Raw genomic sequence first — 20,477 nt, forward strand, 5'->3', positions numbered from 1 at the left:
AGTAACAAACCCCGGAGAAAGATCTTATTATATTAAGGATGAAAATACATAATCACTTCAATGAGTATCAAGAATACAAGGCAGGAAGGTACAGGCAAAATGTCTGTCATCGCTCTCTACTGATTAAAGTTCGTTTGGATAGCGAACCAGGCCGGTGGCAAAAATGACCAAGTGGCACAGAACTGACAGAAACAGAAATGGACAGGGGGTCAGGGAGGGAGAGAAATTCCCTGTGCCGCGGCCCAGGAGCCACTGGACAGGCGATGTACTCTCCAGCCTATGAAAGGTGTGATTGTCCCACGGCCTCCCCGAGCCAGGAAAGTTCCCCCAGCGGCTGTCGGCGGCCCCCTCTATCTGTGAGGAACGCAGGGCCGCTGAGAGAAAACCAGCGCCGGTTATGTCAGATACCATAGATGGGTGGGAGATGGAAGAGGGGGAGGGGGAAAGTTAAAAAAGTTACTTTTCAATGTGTGTTATAAATACTTAAGAGGAACGCGCGTGCGCACACACACCTACACACACACACACACACACACACACACACACACACATTGAGGGGACACGGGGCATGCAGTGGGACAGCAGGGCCCTAAATGAGGCTATCGACTGGGAGCCTCTGAAGGAAAAGAGGGTCAGCTCTCAGTGTGTTTATTTTGACAGGAGGGAGTGAGAGTGGGGGAGGGAGGTGGGAAGGAGGCAGGTACAGGAGGGAGACAGAAATGGAGAGATGAGAGAATGAAAGAATGAGACGTAGAGGAGATGGTAGAAGTATTTCAGGGTCCAACATTCCTTCACTTCCAAAAACAAAGTTCCAGTTCAGTAAGGGAGACAGTTTGTAGTTTTTTCAGACACTTTGTTTGAAGGGTGGATTTCAATGCAAATAAAAATGTATTTATACCTGAAGAGTCCAATCAAGACTGTGGAATTCTTTGGATAGTGAACGGCTCTAATCTGACATGAGCTCAGTCAGACAAAACATGGACTTTGGACTAAGGAGCCAGTGTTTACTATCTGCTTCAACTGATTCAGACGTTTTTCATTCTCACAGCTCATGAGGATAATAAGTGGAATAAATAGAATTTGTGGAAGGCACTTAATATTTAACTGTCAGTGACTCGTGGGTGGGGTGGGATCTGCAGGGGTGGAGAAGAGATAGTATAATGAAGATGCTTCCAGGCCAAATGACTATTCAAATACACTGATGGATGGCCCCAAGGCCTAACTGATCCTGCTCTGCTGTCAAGGACACTTGCATGAGTACACCGGCCTACTGCTACTTGTTAGCATAGCGGTTAAAAAAGGTGGATTTTCAGGTATTTAGAGATAATGTGTCTTCAGGGCATTTTCTTTTACATGTAGATATTTTTACTTTCAGGGTGTAAAGATGTCATCTATCTGTCTGTCTGTCTGTCTGTCTACCTACCTACCTACCTACCTACCTACCTACCTACCTACCTACCTACCTACCTACCTACCTATCTATCTATCTATCTATCTATCTATCTATCTATCTATCTATCTATCTATCTATCTATCTATCTATCTATCTATCTATCTATCTATCTATCTATCTATCTATCTATCTATCTATCTATCTATCTATCTATCTATCTATCTATCTATCTGACATACAACATCCAAATGTGATTTTCAGACATGGCATCTCTTACACTGATTAATTCCTCTTTTTCTCTTGGTCTCTACAGTCTTTCATGTATTTTAATTTACCTGTACTCATATCAGAGGATAATTGTATATATAATGTATGTATATATGTATAATGTACATTCTAATTACAGTGCTATGACAAGAAAAACCTTGTTTGAAACATTCTGTGTGTATTTTACCTCAAGCTGTTCCATCTTTTATGTTCATTATACTAGCTCAATAGGCAGTTATGTCATGTTGAGGAAACTTGTGAAGACTTGTTTTGTTTTATTGGGTGTCCATGTTTCTATGGCAGCGCAGAAGGGTCAAACCAAACACTGTGACTATCTCCATTTTTAGCAGCCACTGTGTGAAAAGATGAGAAGAAGGGTGATTTCAGAACTTTATATCCATGAAGCTGCAAATATTTTTTCCAGTGGCGACCGATAAGGTGCTGAAGAGTCATGCTTGCTTCGTTTCTACGGTGTCTGAACTGGTCCAAACTGTGTGGGAGTGTGTTTTCAGCCTCTCCTGTGAAAATAAGTGGAGCTTGTCTACCTGAGCCTGAGAGGCTGTCGGGCTCTCCTCAAGGAGTCCTGTTCACCCGCACACACACACACACACACACACACACACACACACACACACACACACACACACACACACACACACACACACACACACACACACACACACACACACACACACACATGCTCGTGCAGTCCGGAGCCAGCAGACATAGTGGCACTCATTCATCCTCTGGAAGTAGCTGCCTCCCCCACCACTGGCCTCCAGTCCTTCTCTCTGCTTTTTTTTGTCCCTCCACCCTTCCTCTCTTCCTCCTCTTCATCATCCCTGTCCTCACACCACGTCCACTTTGAGAAAGCTCAAAAAAATAGTCTGACAGATGGACAGACAGGAGGACACCTGCACATGTGCCGGTGTCCCTATCCGACACAAAACTACCTCCAGAATGGCCTTGTTCAGACTAGTCGCCTATATCCGATTTTTAGCCCATCCAGATTGATGTTGCATATCTCGTGTGTAGTCTGAACAGTCCCAATCGGATTTTTGCAGGACGGATTGAAACCACATTCGGGAGGTCGTTTCATATCGAATATGGACAGATGCGTCTTCAGTCTGAACAGCTCCCAACACTCCGATCAGATACGGCGGACCGCGATGTTATATTCACGACGCGAGAAGAAGTCGCCAGAAGGAAGAGCGTTGTGCATTACGAAGTGATAAAAAATGGAAAGAAAATTGACAATGAAGAAATTGACAATGTCTGGTGTGTGAGAGATTTTCTCCACCTCTACCAGACAGTCATATCGCCAATACGCTAAGGTAACAGTCGTTGTTGTTGTTGTTGTTGCCGCCATCGCAATTATAGGACCTCACACATTACACGCACTAAATGACGACTCTGCCCTGATGTCGTTGCTACGGCAACCTGTCAGATCGGCTGATAATGTGGCCCAGTTTGAGAGAGATAGATCGCATTTGGTCACTTGCTAAAAACAGTGTGAACAGTCATCCCTAAAAATCAGATATGGAAGGAAATCTGATATGCCTGCAGTCTGACCGGGGCCAATGTGGTGTCAGTCTGTCCCTCAAAAATCCAATTGGGACTTTTCAGACTATACACAAGATATGCAACATCAATTTGGATGGGCTAAAAATTGGATATAGGTGACTAGTCTGAACGATGGTTACATGTGGGCTCTTCCTCTGGGGTAACCAGAACCGTAAAGGTGGTGGATTCTCTCTGTACCCTAACCCTCTCTCCCCTTTGTGTGAGGGTGCTAACTTTAACTTATAGATGATCGTCTCATTACAATCGGTGGATGGGGGGGGATACTAATTTTCCCCAGCTGGGTGCTGCAGTAGCCCCCCAGCCTCTCAGTGGATGTGTGTTGCTGTTAATTGGACCTTTCCAGGGGTCCCATGATTGGAGGCGGTGAAAAAACAAATCCACTGCAGTAACAGGTCGGTGAAAGCTGTGTGTGTGTGTATGTGTGTGTGTGTGTGTGTGTGTGTGTGTTTGTTTGTGTGTGTGTGTGTGTGTGTGTGTGTATGCGTGTGTGTGTGTGAAACTCTGTCTTATCTTCTTTGTTTTAAAAAGTTGCATATTGATCTATAACCAGTTTCTTCTATATTTTCTATTTCTATAACCAAATCTAAAGAAGGATTATTTGAAAACATACATGGAATTGAATGTATATAGGGGAAATACTTGTATGCAGCAATCAGTCAGTGTGCTTCCAATTAACCATTGAAATCAGTTGAATTCAGGTCAGTGTGCACAAATGGGAGGTTTGTCTTTAAACAAACAAACAATTTAATGTACTTTTTATGGATGGATAATAAATACATTTAAATGCACTTGGAATCGAATCGAATTTTTTATGTTTCTATCAAGTTCCCATCATTACTACTGTATCAAATACAGGATTTCTAAAATAAAATGAAAAAGAAGAAATTATTGATTACTAGAAGAATAAAAAAATTGTAGTAATTTAAAACAAAGATCTTTCAAACGCAATTTTTAATCAACAATGCACCAATCGAAATAAATGAACATAATATATGGAAGAGGTAAAGTCAATGTAATAAAAAACAGATTTATTTCTGTTCAAATTACAGAAATGAAGAATTCTACATTTAATTCACTATTTTTTTAAGGTTGTGTTGTTTTCAGGTTTTTAATTAGCACTGATGCTAATGTTCCTAATGAGAGCAATACCACGTTCCTTTACATCCACACTCCGTTGCTGTTCAGCACCAGCTATTTTGTCACTAGATTTTGCTCAAAGACACAACAGCAGCAGTCTTCAGCATTTCCCCAGCTGGTCTCTGCGGACTCAAACCTGCTTTCCTTTCTTCTCAGCTTCTTTAGCCTCCATTGCACTGCAGGCCACGACCACAGCTGTTATATTAACCTCACTTACATGTATGTGTGTGTGCTTGTGTATCCAGCTGTACACACACACAGCTAATGAAGCCTAAGTGCCTGGCTGCAGTTGTCACGGCGGTGTGACGTCTCCGTTCCCTCAGTCAAAGGAGAGTCGGTCAGAGTGGCGACTGAGACTGGACAGCATCTCATGAGAGGAGCTCTTCAGGATTAAGTATTAGCAATAATTTGACATGTGCTTTATGGCAACACAAAGCGCCATGCTCTGAGGCCAGCAGATCTCATTTTGCATTTGTGCTTGATTGTTGTAGTTCAGGGAAACAATTTATCTGTTTAAGTTGATATCTACCACTAGACTTCAGAATCATCTGTATAATATCTACCTACAAACTGAAACGTTCTGAATCACCACATCTGGAATATTTCATTCTGATGGCGATCTGATCCTCAACAAAATCTACTAATGATCCATCAAATCCATTTATAATTATTTTTCATAAATCCTGCTTCTGCTAGCAGGTAAAAACAAACAAACAAACAAACAAACAAACAAACAAACAAACCAGCAAAAACTATTAAACAAAAACACAAACAGTTAGAGTTGGTTCTTCACATTTCACAGAAGTTCATAGACTCGTACGTTTACAATCCAGACACACGAATGGGGAAATCACAATAAAGCAAATTTAACACGACTGAGGAGCCTCAAAGCTTGATGACATTTGCTCAATATTTTTATCATAAACATATGTTGCCTGATTTTGTTTTTCTTCCTACTGCTTTTTGCTTGGATAAACTAATGATATTCAGCAGCATTTCCTCTGCAGCCTACTAGCAATAAATTATAAGGTAAAACACACTGGAGATTAATGAAGGAAAAAACAGATAGACGTAAGACACACTAGTAAGACACATGAATACACACATTAATGTACACACACTCACTCACACACACACACACACACACTGATGCGTGCATGGAAGCATCCCTTTCTAGCAGGAAACCAGTTATGGGTGGGGCCTTTAACATACACACCTGTGATGACTGATAAGATAACTGCAGGACATAATTAGTGAGAATGTGCATGTAGTTGTGAATCAACATTGTCATGCACCTGTACACTGTAGAGCTTTTACCTGTGTGTGAGTGAGTGTGTGTGTGTGTGTGTATGTGTGTGTAGCTGAAAATTCATGTTTCTTTATTTCCGTCAGTGAAGACAAACTTTGCTATCATCCTGCCTGCAGGCCATCGCGCTCGCAGGTGTCACTTCTCCTTGACTGCTTGATACACTGATGAAAAGCCACTAAAAGTAAATTTGATTTGCAGCTGGTAAGATATTAAACAATCAGAGATTGTCTGTGCTGTAAACAAATATGAATTCTTTGATTCGCAGCAAATATTTGCTGCAAATAATCAGTGTCATGAGAATATTTACCAAGTCATAGCTGTCTTCCACACATTCTGCTGCTTCTTTGCACATATCAAGTCAAAGTGTAGTTTTATTTAGTTTTGGCTTAATTGAGTCGACAAGTCAAAAATAATACCTCGGTAAATACTATGTGTCCATTCTGGGAATCATCAGTTTTTACGTTTTGCCCTGAAGCTATGGCAGAGGACCATTCATAGTCAATTTATAAGACTTTTAAAAACTTGGGTGTGTTGAAGGAACTTGGACTAAATTAATCTTTGTCTTTCAAATAAATAATTCAATGAGGTTCTTGTTTCCTTGAAGTTAGTTTGTGTCCGCTCAGAAAGAAGAGTGAACACAATGTGAACTTTTAGAGTTTAGATTTTTTTTAATCTGTACTGATAGTAATTCTACTTTTCATTGGTATGAACATCTCAAGACCATGAGGTAATGGAAGTGTGATCATTTTTTTGACACAGGGATAACTACAGAACTGCTGTATGTTCTGATTGGATGGACACCATGTTTTCAGCAGTCACCTCTGGCTTACTCTGTAAGTGTATTTGTGTGTGTGTGTGTGTGTGTGTGTGTGTGTGTGTGTGTGTGTGTGTGTGTGTGTGTGTGTGTGTGTGTGTGTGTGTGTGTGTGTGTGTGTGTGTGTGTGTGTGTGTGTGTGTGTGTGTGTGTGTGCGTGCGTGTGTGTGTCAATGTCTGTGATTTACAAGGCAGCGGGCAGTAGTGTCAGTCATCTCAATTCACGTGGTGTTGTCTTTACGTCTGGCCGGTTGCTCACACACACACTGACTGGACACATGTCCTCCAGATGCTGGTTGACATTCCAAAGGTTTCATCACACTCGTGGACATTCTATGTCTCCTTACATGGTGTTGATGCTGTCACAGTTCACTTCTTGGTTTGTTCAAACTGAAAGTAGTGATAAGCATGAAGATGAGGCTTGAAGTCAAATCTTGACAAACACTCCGAACCCCCGTAATGAGGGTTTAGAGTTATCAGAACTGGACTTGTACTTTTCGTGTGTGTGTGTGTGTGTGTGTATACTGTATATATATACATATATATAGTATATATATACTAGTGCTGTCAGGCAATTTAAAAAAAATCTAATTCATTACAGGATTTGTAATTAATTAATCTAATTAATCGCATTTTATTCTCATACCTGCTAAATTTGAATTCTAGGACATTACAAAATTGTAGTGCATGACTAATCAATAGAATGCACCAAGAAGAGAAGATTTGAAATCCACATTTTTATTGTTTAAGTGTGCTTTATAAATGAAATTCAAAAGAAAAAAGACCAAGCACATCAGCAAACCAATTAGACGAAGGTGCATTTCTCAAAAATGCAATACAAATAGTCAGTCAGTCAGTCATCTTCAGATTACCACCACTGTATCCGCCGCAGCAGGTCACGGGGAGCCGGAGCCTATCTTGGTGGCATAGGGTGTGAGGCAGAGGACACTCTGGGCACGACGCCAGTGCACCGCGGAGCCACACACAAAGACATACAACCATGCACACACACACACTCATTCCTACGGGCAATTTGGAACGACCAGTCAACCTGAAGCTCATGTTTTGGAGGAAGGAAGCCGGAGAGAACCCACGCAGACACGGGGAGAGCATGTGAACTCCGCACAGACCGGGACTCGAACCCCGGTACGCCGTGTTGTGAGGCAGCAGCGCTAACCACTGCGCCACCGTGCCTCCCTATACAAATCATTAAATAAAAGAAATACAATTCAGAAATAAAATAAGGCTGAGTCTCAAATAGGCACATAAGCAGACTCTCAATCAAAATGAATACTAAAGCTGACTCAATACAGCAATTCAAAATGAATAGTAGAACATGCCTCTAAATAAGGCAACATCAATAGTAAGATGCCAACAGGCTTTTCCTTTAAAAGGATAAGCTAACGTTCAACCCTGTGTCCTTGACATGTTTTGCATTTAAATGATACGTTAGGCTGGAGCTGCTTCGGTGATATGAAAATTCTTTTACAAAAGGTACAAATATTATTATTATTAATAATAATAATAATAATAATTGCATTTATTGGTTTACTGGTTTATTATGTGTTGTATTATTATTATTATTATTATTATTATTATTATTATTATTATTATTACTATTATTATTATTATTATTATTATTATTAATAATAATAATAATAACAATAACAATAACAATAACAATAACAATAACAATAACAATAATAATAATAATAATAATAATAATGATGATGGATCAGATTTATATAGCGCTTTTCTGGACACTCAAAGACGCTTTACATCGGATCCATCCACTCCTCATTCGTACTTGGTGATGGTAAGCTATGTGTATAGTCTCAGCTGACCTGGGGCAGAGTGACGGAGGCGTCTACAGCGCAGATTTTGTTAATAGTCCCGTCTTTGTTCTTTTTATAAATAAACTTTCCTCCCAAAGGTCCGAGTGGGCTTGCCTCGCTCTCCTGTGTCGCGTCCATCTCTGTTGTCAGTCACACTGCTTTTGACTAGTGGCGCAGGTAGGAAGTGACGCCACTGCAGCCTACGGGTCCCTCAATGGGCCAAAATGCTTGTGCATTGACTTGCCACTCACGATTAATTGCGTTAATTTTTATAGCGTGTTAATTTGCAGCGTTAATTAATTAATCTAATTAACGCGTTAAAGTGACAGTCCTAATATATATATATATATATATATTTTTTGGCACCTCAAGTCTTCCAAATGTGGCAACTGGTTTATAATGTGTTGTATACGCATGACAGAACTCTCTCTCACACACTCACACACACAGACACACACACACACACACACACACACACACACACACACACACAGACACACACACACAATACTATAGCCACCATATGCATCTTCATTTCGCAGACTTCTGTCACCTGAAGCTGTATATATTCACTGATAATGCACTGATATTATATTTTTACTTATAGTGTACAGTATATTATTAGATAATGTATAAGTGCAATGGGTTCTCGAGATATTCTCTTGAAATATTGTCTTTCTCTTTTTAAAAAAAAATATTTCGCACCTTATAGCTCATGTTTCATTGTACGGTATTCACATAATAAGATTGAAAGGCAAACAAATAAGTTCTTTCAATAGTAAAATCATCCACAGCTCAGCATTGTAACTGTCACTTGTAAACTTACTAATGAAATGGGTGCACTGCCAGCACCAAGAGGGTTGCAGCATTTTTAGATTTTGCTGGGACCAAAGTTAGAAAGTGCACAGAAATTAATTGCAGACAGACTTTGTGACATATAGGAAATGGAAACCAGAGTGATTTCCTGGATTTCATTTGTTTTAGTGATATAAATATGGGATTTCTCCTGCACTGCTGAGATCCTCTTTTTTCATGGACACACCGTGCTGAGAAGGATATGTTTGAGGATATCATACTTGACACCTCCCTCATTGTACGTCCAAACATCCTGAATCTACAGAGGAGGAGCAGTCGAGCCTGTAACCCGACCAGCAAATGAAGTTTTGATAAGACAGATTCTTATCAGCACTGGATCAAACTGAAGCAGGATGCAAGGTGAGATCAAGCAATGTAACACGTTTCAAAGCCAAATGACTTTTATTTTGAAATCCAAAGAGACCCATGTTAAAGAGTGGAACTGAGAACCCAGCAGGGGATTTGTATATAATCACAGCAGACACAAGAAAATGAAGATAAGATGGAACTTAAAAAGAATAGCAGGTCAGTGCACACCGACAATGGATGCAGAAAAATTATGGCAGGAACAATATACAGAGCAAAAAGAACATTTATTTTGGAATTTCTGCAGAGGCCTGCTGATATCTTACACACACATAGGTGTAAAAGTTTGACTCAAAGTGAATATTAATGAAGTTCAAGTAAGAGCATCAGGTGTGCAAGGGATTCTGGAATTGAAACCAGGAACCTTTTCACAACTCTGTTCCCCTGACCTTTGACCAGAGATGCTCTCTGCTCTCATTTTTGTTCTGAGTGGGTAGTCCCTTCTGATCAATGCTGTCCTCCCTGTCTGTCCCTCTACACACACACACACACACACACACACACACACACACACACACACACACACACATGAACATGCAATCACCCCCTCCTCTCAGTCCAGCAGTTTTATCTCAGGGCTTTTTGCAACACCCACGACCAACAGAGCAAAGTCCAACAGCTTATCAGTATCTCTGATGGCCAGTGGCGCTCTGTCTGTCTGTCTGTCTGTCTGTCTGTCTGTCTGTCTGTCTGTCTGTCTGTCAGTCTGCCTGCCTACCTGCCTGCCTGTCAGTCAGTCAGTCAGTCAGTCAGTCAGTCAGTCAGTCAGTCTGTCTGTCTGTCTGTCTGTCTGACAGTCTGACAGTCTGTCATCTGACAGTCTGTCATCCAAGTCATTTCTATTTTAAAAAAGAAAAAAAGGGAGAGTATAGCCTGAGGACTGAACTGTAAATAGTCCTTCCTTCTCTCTCTCCCTCTCTCCTGCTCTGTGTCTGTCTCTCCCTCTCCGTTCCTTCCCTCCCTCTCCTCAGGCAATAACAAGTGTAAACAGTAGATTCACCTAACAGGATCCAGGATGCACAGCTTCATTTGCATTGCACATTTTGAAAAAACACACCACCCATTTCTTCCTTTCTTTCTTTCTTTCTGCAGAAGCCATTTTAAAAAGAATGTATCAAACAATGATCAGAATCGATTTGAAGTCTTTCGGAGCTATGAATGATTTAAAAACTTTTATGAACTTGTGGTGCTTCAAGGATGTCTTATGTTCTGTGTTGAGTGAGAAGCTTGTGTTCAGTCATTGGTAGTTTAATTTATGTATATTTTGTTTAGTTTTGTTTATTATTTTCTTACAGTTATTTATTTTTGAATGTGAATTCCTTTTTGCGTGGATCTCGATCTTTTGGGTTTTGTGTGAATGTGATTATTTTGTAATTTGTTTTTTGTGAATAAACATGCTTTTAAAAGTCAAATTTTTTTCTTTCTTTCTTGCTTTCTTGATATTTCAATTTCTTTCTAAATATCTCAATTCCTGTCTTTCTCTTTATTGATGAGGAGATCCAAATTAGCAGCCGAATTGCCTCGTGACAGCCGTAATATTGCAATAGAGCAGAAAATATTCTTATTTTTTTCCTTCTTATTTCAGTACATGATGGTGCAGGTGTGCATGCTAGCAGCTCCATGCTTGATTCCCTGTCACCAGTAATGCAGCCTGAGGGCAGCTGACATCAATTGTTCAACACGACGAACTGAAAGACTGTTACACCTCAGGAGACAGATATTCATTTTACCCAAAGTGTCACCCTCACACAGAATTGAAAGTCACGTTGACCTTCGTAATCTAGACTTTAAAAACCAGCAATTATGCAAATCTCAGATGATTCAGTCTTTGATAAAATTCTCTAAATGGGCATCACGTCAGACAAATTTGCACCTGTGAAACGTCAGCAAAAACTATCACTGTAAAACGTCTCTTAGTTTTATGGCTTACAAAATTTTGGATTTATAATTTTTTAGTTGTCATTATAAAAATGAATTTCAAATTGGATTTATTAGTCACAAATTTATTTCACTTTGATATTCTTGACTGACAGGAAGAGTGAAAATGAGATATACTCTGTGCCTCCTGCTCTTGTCCTAGTTTATTTAAAGAACTTTAAAAAAAAATATTTTTTTTATTGCCACATGTCAATCCTGGGATTGACATGTCAAAAATGAAGGATCAATGAAACAGACAGAGCACCACTGGGGCAAACAGGCCAATCTGGATTTGGACGGGGAAGACATTTCCAATTTCCTTTAACCCTTTGTGAGTAACCTCACTTACAACTGCTCATATCTTGTGATGTAAACCACATGCATGGCTCATTCAGTCCTCCAGGTCGCTCTCAACTGGATCCTCTCATGGTGAATAACCTGCAGCAAATCTGAAACAGTGGTTATCTCCATGATTTAATATTCTACTGTGTTTTACCATTTTAAATAAAGTTTCAGTAGATCAGCATTGCATCAGGCCACAAAGTGACTTCATGTATACTGTAGGATTATAGCGATGGTGCTGCGCATGTAAAACTGCAGCATAATAATGCTACAGGTTGATACAGACCATTTTGTGTGCTATAACTAAGATAAAGTCTTATTTATGAAGAAATACATCAATGTGTGCATAGGATAAAAAAAACCCAGAGTGCTGCTTTCCCTTTTCGATCATTATAGTTGTTTGTGAAAAAATGTTCATTTATTGTGACATCCATGTTGTTATCAGTAGGTGGTATCTGCTCTCTGAGTCGTGCTTTTTGAAAAGTGGGTCAGCTACAGGTTACAGATTACAGCTGAGGGGTTACACATGTGAGGGTCACACCAAATGCTTTTCTCTTTGTTGCAGGATTCATTCCACTCGTTTGCTGCATTGTTGCCCCTTGAAACCCTCAAACTGCTGTATGCAATCTGTGGATAGACTGTAATCTGTTTCCTTCGTGGCAAGCCTAGACCCAATGTGACCACTATCGACGTGGTCACCTGATTAGCAGGGGGAGGGGGCGTATCAGACAGGTTAGTCATACCTGGAGCAGCCTGGTGTGTGTGTGTGTCTGTGTCTTTGTAGCTGTGGAGACCATATCAGGCGGGTGCTTTCCTATCTTATCGAGCGAAATGCTCTGAAGGGACTATTGTGTATGCAAGGTGACAAGCTGCATTAGATTCCCACTGAGACTGCAGACTAGGAACAATTTCTCTATGGTGTGTGTCTGGACTAAGTGTGTGTTTGGAGGTCTTTGTATTGATGCTACATCATAAAATAAGGTGAAATGATGAGAAAAGACTTGAGTTACCGCAGCAACAGGTGTTCATTAGCTGTGTGATTCATCGATCGAAACTGGAGTTAACCAGCAAGGCTAACAAGTCGAGCGCATGCACGTGTGCGTGTTTGTCTGTCGTTGCTCTCAGTACAATTTCGAAGCCTCAGGTCTGAGTTACTAAGCGTGACGTGACAGAGAAGAAAAGGCTGCGACAAATACGTGACTCTGACAGCACAGGGCTGGGTTGAGCAACTGCCGGTGGACAGACAGATGGGCGTAGCGACAGACAGGTAGACAGGAGGCCTGGCGACAGGGCCGGAGAGCCGGAGGAAAATGGAGGCTGTAGGAACAAGATCAATAAATAAACTTTGTATTTTGGTGTGGGTGTTAAAGTCAGCATGAGACCATATAAGTTCCTGCCAGCAGCATTTTTACTGTCTTTACATCATTTTCATATGCATGATTTTTTTTTGTTTTATTATCTTGACATTGTGCAACAGTAACTCTACAGCTGTCCGTACTTGAAGTACTGTTTAGTTACTGTTCCTCAGGAAATTACTACTGACATGTCCAGGAAATGCAGTTTTACAGTTTGTTTGGGCTACATAGAGAGGGATCTGATTGGTTACTGGAACAGTTGAGCGGTCACAGCAAAGGTTAAAGGTATTGTGCTTGTAATTTCTCGAAGTTTGTATTTTTGTTGCCCTGACTAGTTTTTGTAGTGTGGAGTCAGAGGCGGGTCAGTGGTTTTTTTGGACGGGTCGTGTCTCGCTGTGCGTGTACCACCCAGGCCGACAGACCTGTGCAGAGGTCTGCTTTGAGGCTCTCAGTGTGATCTAGCGCTGTTTAGTCTAGCGGCACTACATGTCACACTCCAAAGACATTTGGTCAGGAGCTGTTTCAACAACACACTGCTAGTCCTGCAGTGCGGCCTTGCCAGGGAGGCGGAAAACAGTTGAGATTGATTTATTGACCAGGGCTGATCGGTGAGAGATGCTGTGTGATCTAGAAAAATTAATTTGCCTGATGTGTTGAATGTCTCATTTCGTGATAAAAATAATTTTGAAGAACAAATTTGCTGCAAAATATGCCACGAAAATTATTAAATACTTCATTCAGGGATATTTTTAAAAATTACCTCATTAAATAAAGGTGATTTTATACTGATTTTAATATTCATGAAGCCCTGGGGGACTGATACGTCTGGAACATCTGGTTTTATGACTTTATTGAGAAAAAAAAATTCTTGGAAACAAACTGAACTCATTACAAAATTCTTATTATACAGTGAGATAGCTCACAGTGTTTGACTAGCCCGCAGTAATGGAGACTGACAAGAAAAACAAATGCGGCAAGTTCTCCCCACATTTTTTGCCTTTTTAATAAGAAAAAATGAAACATGAATCATTCAAATCACATTTAAACCAACAGCAACAACAACAACAACAACAACAAAAACAATATATTATATCGGCACACTTTCAAAGTTTGAAAAGCAACATAGCTTAAATAAAAGACATTACTCTTTAAAACTAAAATATGCTCCACAAAGGACATTGTATGACCTGAAACTTTTGTGTCCTCTGCTGCTTATCAGAATAATCCTTCAATACATTGTCGATACATTGATGTCTTATCTGATCAGCAGGCATTTGAAGAAAAGGCACTTTTTTGGACAGCGAGGTTATTTGACACGGTTTGACATTGTTACACTGATCCCATTGAGTTGATGACTTGATAGTGTGAAGATCCGTTCTGAAGTATTGTTGTAACACACACACAAACCCACACACTATCAGCCCACCCAGCCAATGGGAGCTCCATAGTGCAAAGTACTGTATGTAAATCCTGCCTTAGTGCATCTCTCCTCCCTCCACTGTTTTAGTAACTGACCGGACTCCCCCGCACCTCACCAGCTAATCAGAATGCCAAACGCATTTGTCTAGGTAACAACAGAAAATGGATGTGGGACATGAAAAACATAAGCACAAAATGTTTCTTTCTTTTCTTTTTTTTTGTTATTTACCACAGTTACCTTGCCTCTTTCCTTCTGGGAGCAGAAAGTTGTTATTTTTTTAAAACTTCTTTACTCTGTGATCCAGTAAGGACAAAATGGCTTTTTTCTTCATATCAACCAAAATAACAAACTTTTTTAATTTTTTTATTTTAAAGTACAGACTTCATGAGCTTCATTTACATTGGCAGATGCCTGATCTGACAGAAATGACGGAACGTACCTTGAAATGCTGCATTGCTCACAAAATAAAAACTGTCTCCCACTGCAGTAACACCTGCCTGAAGCAGTAACCAGAACCTCACCTCATCTTTGGGTAAAAAAAAGAAAAGTCACATTGGGTTGTAACTGGTCAACAGAGCGCTATACAAGATATATTAAAATTTATTCCCTTCATAAATAAATGCAATTTTCCTTTTTCCCCCTGCATTACCTTTATTTACATTTTTTTACACAGCCAATTTCTCACGTGCAGTGCTCCTGCCGACAGGATCTGTCTTCTGTATTGACTTACGAGTCGAATGTCTTCATCGGGTAAGACTGCTGGTCATCCAGCTTCACTTTTCTATCCTCCATGTAACCAACCAGTCTCCATGTTCATCAGAATTGTATAAAGAAAAGAAAGTATTCTTTTGCCGTCCATGCCTGGCAGTCATTTCAGAGGTCTTTCTCTTCTGACGTCACGAGACGTGAGCCAGAGAGGGATGGATTGAGGTGGAAAGACAGGTAGAGATCAAGAGAGCTTTAGTGTCCATGTTAGAAAAAGAAAACAGGAAGAGGCTCCATCTTGTCATACCTCCAACAGATGGATGTGTGTGTGAGTGTGTGTGAGTGTGTGTGTGTGTGTGTGTGTGTGTGTGTGTGTGTGTGTGTGTGTGTGTGTGTGTGTGTGTGTGTGTGTGTGTGTGTGTGTGTGTGTGTGTGTGTGTGTGTGTGTGTGTGTGTGTGTGTGTGTGTGTGTGTGAATGTCCATATTAGGAGGCGTTGAGCACCGAGCGGCTGTATAGAGTTTGGTAGTAAGCACCTGAGTCCATGCTGGCTGGCCCTGGGCTGTCGTAGATCTGCTTGGCTCCTACAGGAGAGCCACCAGCGTAGCTGTTGTAGGCCATCACCTGGTCCTGGTAGGACTTGAGGTCCATCTTCTGCTCATTGGACATGAGGTTAGTGATGGAGAATGGATGATTGAAGTTATAATGGGGGTCCAGGGACTTCAGGGCATCACTCTGTAGCTCCATGTGGTGCTGCATGGCAGTGGGCAGGAGATGTGGGCTCCCCACTAGAGATTGGGAGTGGAGGAGTGGGTTAGAGGTTGAGGAGGAGGTGGCTGAGAGAGACAATGAGGACGGGGGGACTGAGGAAGAGGTGGATGAGGAAGGTGGAAGGGAGACAGGTGGACTGTGGAGGTGTGAGGAGGACAGTGGTGGGCAGTCCAGTGGAACCAGGGAGTTTCGTGGATGAGGTTGGTCATCTGAGGATCCTGGGTGGGAGTTGTCTGAGTGGGCAGAGTCAGCTCCCTCTGATCCTCCAGCGGGGCTGTGATCCTCTCCCAGATGGTCTCCACTGTGGCTTCCTTTCCCTGAGCCCTCCTGGTTTTTGTTTCCCTTCTTCGCCATTTTGTCCTCTATCTTGAAGCGTTTCTGGCGACGCAGGTAGCAGCCGTTCTCAAACATGTTGCCTGACTGAGGGTGCAGCGTCCAGTACGAGCCTTTGCCCGGCTTGTCCGGTGAGCGAGCCACCTTCACAAAGCAGTCGTTGAAGGACAGCGAGTGGCGGATGGAGTTCTGCCAGCGCTGCTGGTTCTCTCGGTAGTAAGGGAACAGGTCCATGATCCACTGGTAGATCTCATTCAGAGTTAGCATCTTGCTGCCGCTCTGCTGGATTGCCATAGTGATGAGGGAGATGTAGGAGTAAGGTGGTTTGGCGTGGGTCAGGGAGCGTCGGTAAGGCTTCGGCGGAATCTCCTTGGGCCCAGCTCGGGTCAGGTTAGCAGTGGTGGGGTACCCCAGTTGACTCATGGACTGGCCCATGTTTTGGTAGTGAGGCAAGGAGCCAAGGGAGCCTGGAGCAGCAGGGCCAAGCTGAGTCAAAGGGCCCGAGCCGAGGGACGACGCCACCGGAGAGAGGGACATGTGGCTGGGCCCAGAGCCCATGGAGGTCAGAGGGGAGCCGCTGAGGCTTGAGCTTGGATACGCCATGTTCATGCCCGCAGGGGAGGCTGTGGCTGGATTCAGGTTGATGTAGCTGTTGATGGTGCCCATGGAGCCCATGGAGCCCAGACCGGAGTTCATGGTGCTGGGAGAGGAATACATCTGCAGAGGAACACAGGGTCTGGTCACTCACAGGAAAACATCTCATGTGTGTTACGATTTAATTAATATAATATGAAGAGTGAATTTTCAATTTACTTCCTTAGACACATAAACGGGTTTAACGAAATTAACTGACCTCAAAATGTGAGCTCAAAAGGGAGAGAAGGGATTTGACTCTACATTTAAAACGTGACTCCTTATCAATGCACAATGAAGCTCTCAGTGCGCGAAGAGAGGACATGCATTTCACACAGCGATGTTAACCTGAAAATGCGTAAAGGTGCGTCATGGCGCCTCTCGGCTCAGACGGCCTCCTCCACCGCTTCCACGGAAAAAGGGTGAACCAAAAGTTCAGAATTTAAGATCCAATGGAAGAACGGGGTTCTTTAGTCGTACTTTAGTCAAAGATAAACGACTTAATTTATCGTTTAATCTCATCCATAATTATTGTCAATTCTGTAACTGTTTTTTCATGCGACCCAAAGTTGTTAAATAAACGAAATAACAGAAACGGCGGCGGTATCTCGGATCTTTCGATTGGTGGTTAAATATTATCAGACTCTTTCTTCTTGTTAATTTCATCAGGTCGAGGAGAGGTGCGAATTGAAGCTGCTGATGGAATTAACCCTAATTGAATTAGTGAGGGAAAAATCCTGTTACATTTGCACCTGAATCGCTGTAACACTTAAGCAGCTGTGGAGTTACAAAGGAGAACGGTGAGTTGATGAGCGCAGTCAGAATTCAAGCATAGAAATTAAAATCAAGGCGCATCAAGACATTAATGCTTAAATAAAAGGTTATAATCCAACTAATAATTTAGTAGTCTGTTAAAACAGGCCTTGTCTTTTTGTCAGAACACTTGTTTTATACTCTTTTTTTTTAATAAGTTTTAAACACTTTTTTTTCCAAGTGATGTTGATTCTATTCGTGTTAAAATGCGCAATTGATTATGATTTCCTAACACTCAAATTATAATTGCCGACTTCCTCTATGGGATATGTAATTAATTTATTTTTCCTAAACTTGTATAAACATCCTTCTGAAACTTCTCATTCGATCACAGCTGTTATTTGTTCAGTTTCGTTGAATGTTTGCCTAAACAATATTTTTTATCAGTTAATTATTTTTAACATCCAATGAAAATCTATTACTTATTCCGCTGCTGACTTTCGGGTGAGCGCGTCTTTACCTCACTGGCCTCGCTGTAGAAAGTATTCCACTCGGGTAGATCGTGGGCTTCCATCTTCACAGAGCTCAACATCCCCAACGCAAGTCTTTGGAAGAGAAGGGCTTACCTATGACTGGGGTGCTTTAAAATGTCAAAAAAAATAAAATAAATATAAAATCCTTCGCAAAGTAGGGAAAGTTTTCAGGAAAATCCAGAGTTGGCACTCTTTCCCCCCAAAAAACAAAAGTTACAAATATGTTAAGTCACAGATGTGTGAGAAAAACGTTGCTGCACTTCCGAGAATAGTTAAGTCAATATTTCTTATTTGTCAGTCATCCATTGTTCCACAACCTTAATGTTTTTGGCGGAGCAGATGTTGATTTCTCCTCCAAGTCCGTGTTGTTGTTGGTTTTCTTTTTTTTTCTTTTTTTTAAAATTTCTTCTTATTTTTAATTTTAAATTATTATTTTTTGGTCCGGGACAGCGTGTGACGGGTGGAGGTGCAGCGCGAGTATAAAGAATCCTGGAGCTAGTCTTCTTATAACGCACCGGCGGGTCCCGCCCCGCTCCACACATTTGAATATCAAGTTAGGATCCAGGAAGGGCAACGCAAAAAGGCCGATGTGGCCCCCTGGCGTGCTGTATATTGGCCCGGCGGCTATACCGGGGCCACCCGGACGAGTGACTGCCCCGTAATCCTACAGTCAGAGGTTGAAAGGTGACGATTGAATAAATCGTGTAATCCAGTTTGTTCCAAAAAAAAAAAAAAAAAAAGTAGTGCTGCGACCAAAATATTTTAAAACTGGACTTTCTTACATGACATTTATTTTCTTAGGTTTCACCAAATCGAATAATTTGGGTGCGGTGAAAATAATAAAATAATTATATATATTAAAAAAAACAGCTTGTAGGCTGTTGATTTGGGCGAGGCAACCGTTTCATGACGTGTTTTGTGTGTGTGTGTGTGTGTGTGTGTGTGTGTGTGTGTGTGTGTGTGTGTGTGTGTGTGTGTGTGTGTGTGTGTGTGTGTGTGTGTGTGTGTGTGTGTGTTAGGTGGTGGGGGGCGTGAAGGTCGTTAATTCCTCTGGCTATCACTTCTCTGAGGCCTTAACATTTTCCACACGTTCTCCAAAATGGCTTGATCGCAGTAACCGTCACACTTTAGTACAGATTCTGGGTTTTGATAGTCAAATGTTTTCCTGACAGCCATGAAGACAAAATCACGACTATTGGGAAAACATTTACCTAAAAGAACAAGAGCTCCTAATCTGACTCACTGCAGAGGAACAAATCCTACCAGAAGTTCCACCGCACCATCATGCTGATGTGCTGCACATGCGTCAGGTGAAATAAGTTCAGAACTAAAACGACGTGCGTAAATGAAAGATTGGAACATTACACAGACTAGTTCTATCATAAAATGAAAACCGTTTTCAAAGTGAAAACTTTTTTCTTGGTACCTTTTAGCTTTCTTAAGGTTTCTTGGATAACCACGTGCGCCGTCTGCGCTTAAATTTGGATCATCTGGATGAAAGAGACCCACCCTCCTGAGAACATCTCGGAAAGCTATTCATCCAAAGACGCACTCGCCCCTGAAAAATACAATAAATAATGTAATCCTGGTGCCATGCAGAAGGCCGGACTAACGCGGTGTGGAATACACATCGGTTTAGGAGCAGACAGAGGTCCGTGAATGTCAATGCCTCTGCCTAATGGCCAGTCAATGGAGATGTAATTGATGCGCACGCAGGAGGTCCACGGGATTAAGACAGAGAGAAAAGATCCCGACGAAATAAGAAATAAGTGGGAGGTCCATCGGAGGCCACATACAAAAAAAATGATTAATGTTTCTGTTATATGAGGACACTTTTTAGGCCACCAGTCTTTGAGTTAGATTCTGGAAACCTCGCGTCATGGCGTCATAACCGATTATTACGTTTACTTTTCGAATAAATGTAAGTTTTCTGAATATTAAACACCAGATTATCAGATAGTTTTGTTGTTTCTTATTGCCACAGTTCAGAAGCAGCTGTACATAGGCCTGTATTTACAATCAGGCTCTCCACAGGCCGTCACTTGTGAAGACTCGGCCATTGTCGCCTGTTTAGAAGCGCTGTCAAGCCGGTTAACACGTGGTCTCAGTTCACACCTCTAAGTCTGTGATGATACAGGTAATGAAGCCTGGAAGAG

General features: G+C 41.5%; 1 protein-coding gene across 1 annotated transcript; it reads right to left on the reverse strand.

Moving 5' to 3' along the window:
* Positions 1–15,750: 15,750 nt before the first annotated feature.
* Positions 15,751–19,066, reverse strand: foxa3 (forkhead box A3). Its single transcript, XM_068317786.1, has 2 exons — positions 18,309–19,066; positions 15,751–17,119 (listed from the first exon to the last, which is right to left on the reverse strand). The coding sequence occupies exons 1-2, from the start codon at positions 18,378–18,380 to the stop codon at positions 15,785–15,787; spliced, it is 1,407 nt and encodes a 468-aa protein (XP_068173887.1). The 5' UTR covers positions 18,381–19,066; the 3' UTR covers positions 15,751–15,784.
* Between the last annotated feature and the right edge of the window lie 1,411 nt (positions 19,067–20,477).

This window comes from Antennarius striatus, chromosome 6, assembly GCF_040054535.1.
Source record: "Antennarius striatus isolate MH-2024 chromosome 6, ASM4005453v1, whole genome shotgun sequence".
Taxonomy (NCBI): Eukaryota; Metazoa; Chordata; class Actinopteri; order Lophiiformes; family Antennariidae; genus Antennarius; species Antennarius striatus.